The sequence below is a fragment of the Podarcis liolepis genome (assembly GCF_965112155.1).
Source record: "Podarcis liolepis genome assembly, chromosome: Z".
NCBI classification, from domain to species: domain Eukaryota; kingdom Metazoa; phylum Chordata; class Lepidosauria; order Squamata; family Lacertidae; genus Podarcis; species Podarcis liolepis.
Genome location: NC_139570.1, coordinates 4,132,791 through 4,138,790, shown reverse-complemented (window position 1 = coordinate 4,138,790; position 6,000 = coordinate 4,132,791). Strand labels below are relative to the sequence as shown.

Below are 6,000 nucleotides of genomic sequence, written 5' to 3'. Positions count from 1 at the left end.
AAATATATCTTGTGTTCTTGCACAGTGCATTTTCCTGTGCAGTGTACAAGCCAGTGTGTTGTGTGGTTTGAGTGCTGGACTAGGACCTTGGGAGACCAGGGTTTGAATCTCCTCTGAAGCTCCCTAGGCGACATTGAACCACTCACTGCCTCTCAACCCTAACCCACCTCACAGGGTTGTTGTGGGGATTAATTGAGGAGGGAGGTAACCATGTCCTTGAGCTCTCTGAAGGAAAGGTGAGATGTAAATGCAATGCAATGCAACCAATCAATAAAACCACTCAGTGTTTATCAGGGACCACTTGAGGTGAAGAGGAACAAAACATTTTCAAGGTGAGCACAGCACAAGGTTCATCTGCCATGTGGACCTTAGCAATTTACCCTGCACACTTACATACCATAAGATAAGCAGGTGGTGTCAGAAGGCTAGGCTTCACTTTATGCATTTTAAAGTAAAAAAAAAAATAAGTCAACTGCATCATACGGAGTCAGGTCTTTGGTCCATGTAGCTCAGTATTGACAACACTGGCTCTCCAGGGTTTGGGGTAGGGAGACAGTCTAAGTTCTGATCTGGAGGTGCCATTGGATTTGAACCTGGGACCTTCTGCATGCGAAGCAGATGCTCTGCCTCAGACCTGCCTTTTGGTTTTCAGTTTTCTAAAACTAGATACCTGCATTTGTTTATAAGCCAAGGTTAACTCATTTAAAAGTAGGAACATTTTAAAAATAATTGCAAGTGTGAGCTGGGGATTTTGGGGAGAGCAGTGCACGGACGGGAACAACCTGTCCTCTGGCAGCTTTTCCTCATCCAGGCTGAAAAACCTGCAGGAATTTCCCTCGGATCTTGTTCTTTGAAAGAAAAAATGGTACTGGTGGATGAAGCACAGCTTCCAAACCTCCCCACCCACCTTACTCTGCAAATGTTTGACCTTCTTTGAATCGCAGCCCTGTCCCTCTGGCCTGAGCAGAGCAGCCTTCCTGCCAGCAATGTCCTTCATGCAGCAAGTTTTGATAGGCTATGCTCTTATCTTCACTGTTGGAGGCAGTATGCTCCGAAATCCCCACTGCTGGAAACTACAGGGAAGGAAAGGTTGCTGTTGGATCAGGTCCTGCTGGCAGGCTTCCCATCTGGTTGGCAACTCTGCCGGATTAGATGGGCCACCAACCTGATCCAGCAGGGCTGTCCTTAGGTTCTTCAGCCTCAAGTCTCCAGAGGTGGCTGTTCCCAGCCAGCTTAGCCAGTGGGCATCTTGGACACTCAAGGCTGAAGAACACCAGAATAGACTATGTAAGAGCCCTGCATGAAAACTTGCAGCCGTGTGGCCGTTGAGGATTAGTGCCCTTCCTGAGCTCCCGATGAGAAGCGGTTACTCAATGGTCAGTACATGGGGCTATTCTCAATTTTGGGATGAAGCAGGGCTTTCCCCTCTGGGCATGTTGCTGAGAGCCGTTCCCAACCCACTGGAGATTTGCCCTGCTCTTCTTGCATGGAGCTCCAGACCTTTGGTTGAATGAAAGAGCCGCCCTACCTTGTTAGGAAAGAGGCACAGCTCAGGGGTAGGTCCACGCAGGAGGTTCCATTTGCCATATGTCCAGTTAAGAAGGATCAAGTAGTACGCAGTAAGGAGGACCCTGCAGAACTACTGTCAGGAAGTGGAGAAAAATCCTAGCTGGACAAAGAAGTCTGCCTTAGGATGCCAACTTCTGAAATATTGCCGGAATAATGCTGGAAGGATTGCCCCAGTTGCCAGGAGGGGCTTAATTTGAGTGTGTGGTTCCTACAACCTACTACTATTTGTAACACTCTGTGTGGGGGGCGGGACGGGACACAGACAAACCCCCAGATGAAAAACAACTCTTGAGTCGAGAATTGCAAAACCAGCTTTTAATACTGTGTGACTGCTTTGGCAAAATGAGGTGTAGCAGGTGATGAAAATAGCCTGGGAATGCCCCACCTCTCTGCCCCCAACCCAATTTTCTTTGAACCCTGGCTAAAGGAGAGCAGCAGTGATGATGCAGAGGTGGGGGTTGCTGGTTCCCCCCCCCCAGTGGGAGGGCTCCCCATCCTTTAACCTCTGCCTGGCTAGCAAATCAGGTAGTTGCAGTGAAAGCAGTGGCATTTTACCTTTCTCTGTTGTGTTTAAAAGGCCCAGGAACACTCCCAATGCAAAAAGGAGGGGGCAGGAAAGAGGTGCCCCCCCCCTGGCCTGCATGGGTTGCTGCTGCTGCAAACCTTTTCCTCCAAAGCACTAGCCAGGGCGGTGGAAACCAGCATGAAGTGCCGGCTAGAAACAGCAGGGAGAATTCAAAAGACGCAGACCAATGTGCATGAGCTCTTGTCCCGCCTGCTGGTGAATCCTGGGCCACAAATTTCCCTGGACTACACAGTATGGATACAAAGTGCTTCCAGGATGTAGAAAGCACGTCAAATAATATAATATTTGGGTTTAGCATCTTTTATTTTTACTTTCCTTTCTTTCTGGTGTAGGTTAGGGTGATAAAGAGCAGGAGGTGTTGGGAGGGCAAAAGGAAAAAAGGCCTGGCCAGACAAGGAAAAGGCACACAGGCCCCTCAATTCTGCAATATTTTGATCCCCAGAACGGGGCCCAGCAGGGGAGTCTTAGTGACTACCCAATCATCCCTAGGCTGCTGAGGCCTAGCTAATCACAACCAGAGGCATATTCAACAGAGGATCTGCAGTGGGCAAATTGTGTGATTCTCGATATCAGAGGCCATCTGTCCACAGGGACTGTGCCTGGAGGACATTATGTGGGCTAGCAGTAGGGAGGAAAAGGCCACGGCTGGTGGGGCATCTGGCAACGGGAAAATCAGAGGGAGCCCGGTATGAGGGCTTGACAGAGTGATGGTGATGCGACTTGGCAGGCCCACAGCCGCGGCCCCCCCTCTCCCCACCAGGCGTGCTGTGCTGTAACCAAGTTGTGAACACCCCTGCCCTCCGGTCCTGAGACCCTTAGCAGGCTGAGCATCGGTCACTCTTCTCTTGTATCCCTGAGTTCCGCCGGAGAATGTCTTTGAGGGAGCCGTCCTGCTCCGTCAGCAGCTGGTTGATTTCGTTCTGCTTGTACTCAGAGAGCTTGTGGCCCAGGAAGGAGCCCTTCTTCGACGAAGGGTTGTGGCTCTTGGATGCGCGGCGGGCACAGGCCCTCACCAGCAGGAACACCACCTCCGTCAGGTTGAGGATGATGCAGATGCCCGAGGTGGCCAGCATGAAGACGGTGAAGACGGTCTTCTCGGTAGGGCGCGAGATGAAGCAGTCGACCGTGTTGGGGCAGGGGTACACGTCGCACTTGACCAGGCGGATCATCTGGTACCCTGGGTAGATCATGTAGAAGATGTACATGAAGGTGCCTTCAAAGACGATGCGGAAGATCACGCTGCAGATGTACGTCCACCACAGGGACCCTGAGATGCGCATCTTGTGCTTCTTCACCTCCTCCAGGTGCTTGGGGTCTCCGTGGCCCGTCATGACCAAGAGCTTCTTCTCCTGGTGCTGCTGGTATGCCACATGCATGGCCACCAGCAAGGCCGGCGTGGTCACCAGGATGAGCTGTAGGGCCCACAGGCGGATGTGGGAGATGGGGAAGTAGTAGTCGTAGCAGACGTTCTTGCAGCCAGGCTGCTGCGTGTTGCAGGTGAAGGACGACTGCTCATCCCCCCAGACGCTCTCCGCGGCCACGACCAGCACCATGATGCGGAAGATGAACACCACAGAGAGCCAGATGCGGCCAATGGCGGTGGAGTGGCGGTTCACACCGATCACCAGGGCATAGAAGCCTTCCCACTTCATTCTTCCACACTCCTACAAGGGAACAGCAGAGCCGGGTCAGAGCAGGATGTAGGCAGGTACAGGTTCCTCCTCCTCCTCCACCACCACCACCGTGCTGCTGGTAGGGATACAGGTGGGTGCATAACACGAGTTATGCCAGAGAGGTCTATCTAGTTCAGTATTGTCTACACAGGCTGGTAGCAGCTCTCCAGGGATTTAGGAAGGGGACATTCCGAGCTCTACTTGGAGATGTAGGGGATGGAACCTGGGGCCTCCTGTGTACAAGGGAAAACCTTTTCTACTGAGCTACGGCACTTGCCAGAAGGACCGAGAGTGTAGGCATCGCAGATTCTCCTAAGTAATATTTTTCAGAGAAAGGCCCATTTCCCTACCTCCGTTCTGCTAAGCAAGGCAGGCGTGTATCGACTGCTCCAAAGCCGTGCTGTTGCCAGACTTCTGAAATCAAGAGTCAATGCTCCTGTGCCCACCTTTATCGTTTTATTTTAGGGCCTCCTTTAGTTCAGCCTTTACCTGCAAGCACTGTGGCCGAAAAAAAGCCACATTTTAACAATGGGCGGAGCTGCAGTGCCTGACACCCAGTTTGCACAACCCCTGTTTTCAAAAGAAAGACATGTTGAGTTTAGCCCCTGGACTTGGGTCTGATGGGAATTGCTCTGACCTGCACAGTCCAATGCCTTGAAAAGCAAGTGTGAAAAAGGTAATGGTGCTACTCAACAATTTTTACTCAGCATAGACCCATTGGAAGGAATGAGCATGACTGAGGTCCATTTCTTTAAACAGGTCTACTCTGACCAAAACATAGCTGAATGCCACCCCAGGATCATCCAAGGAAATGCCAAGTTGCAATCCAGACACATCACAACATTTCCAACACTGTTTCAACACATCCAGTTCTAGAAGGGAACAGAGGCAATGCCAATTCTGGCTGAGACTTCTTGTACAGGCACACGGAGGCTCAAGAAACAAGTCTGCAAACAGAGGGGCTTCTTGGGGCAACAGGCAGTCACAGAGGAGACCACTTTCAACTGCTCCCTTTCTGCTGCTGCTGCTGCAAGGCAGTCTTCACCAACTTGGATCTCTCCAGTCTTGGGCCATGCTGGGCAGGGCTGATGGGAACTGTATGCTAAAACAGCTGGAGATCACCAGGGGCGAGAGATCTTTCCCCTGCCTGCTTTTGTTGGGGGCTACATTCCCTGGGAAGGCAGCAGAATCTTTCAGGGGCTGCATGGTGGCCATGAATGGGGCCAAAGGCAAACTGTTCATAGGGGAAAAGTTAGGACCAGAGGTGCCAGCTTGCAAGGGCAATGGGGTGGGGAGCAGTGTCACATGCAAGCATCATGCCTTCCTCCCTAACCTGGGCAGAAGCTTCCCAGGATTTGGGAAGGAGGCGCCAGTGGAACATTGAGGGGACTAGCCTACTCCACTGCCAGCATGGCACTGGGCAAAGCCCAAGCTAAAATCAGATGGGGCCTTTAATTTCTGCCAGTCCATTTCCCCCCGCTCACACCCTGTTTGAAAGCTGAGGGCTGCCCCAATTCTAGATAGTAAATGAAAATGTTCGCTCTGAAACCCACAGGTGTGTCTTCATAAGTCTCCTGCTTTTTAGCCATGGAGCTTTTCTCAAGGGAGCAGCACAGCCCAATGATGTCTGTCTATTCTCCCTCCCTTCCTCCCTGCTTCCCTGACCACCTCCCACTGTTCCTATGAGAGGCACATGACATGCAGCAGAGCAGAGTGTTTGATGGGGAGGTCCTGAATTCCATTGGGGGCAAAGCTTTGCTGCTTGCTTGCTAGCTGGCACTCTCACTTACTTGCAAAGATGAGGTGCAAAACAAACAACGGAGGTTTTCCAGGCATAGTGTGTGACCAGAGATGCATGGCATCTCCTTTACTGACGTCCACAGCACTTTCTGCTCTGTCACCGTGCAAGCCAGCCCAAAATGGGCCTTTCAACATGATGGTTTGGAGAGCGACAGAAGTGTTGGTCAAACATTACATTCAACGAGGGTTTAATTAATGTAAATGTGAACGCTGCTTAGGGAGTCAGATCATTTGTCCATCTAGCTCAGTATCACCTGCACTGACTGGCAGCAGCTCTCTGGGATTTTGGACCATGGTCCACCTAGAGATATCAAAGGTTGGACTTGGGACCTTTTGCATGCAAAGGGGATGCGCTCCCACTGAGCCACAGAT

The 6,000-nt window shown here is 51.4% G+C and overlaps 1 protein-coding gene across 5 annotated transcripts in view; it reads right to left on the bottom strand.

Moving 5' to 3' along the window:
* Positions 1-1,862: 1,862 nt before the first annotated feature.
* GJB1 (gap junction protein beta 1) overlaps positions 1,863-6,000 on the bottom strand; it is a 28,925-nt gene continuing 24,787 nt past the window's right edge. For all 5 annotated transcript variants that reach the window (XM_083486611.1, XM_083486610.1, XM_083486607.1 and 2 more), the window contains exon 2: positions 1,863-3,819. In XM_083486611.1, the coding sequence (XP_083342737.1) occupies positions 2,971-3,807 (837 nt within the window). In that variant the 5' untranslated portion in view covers positions 3,808-3,819 and the 3' untranslated portion in view covers positions 1,863-2,970. The remainder of the gene's footprint in view (positions 3,820-6,000) is intronic.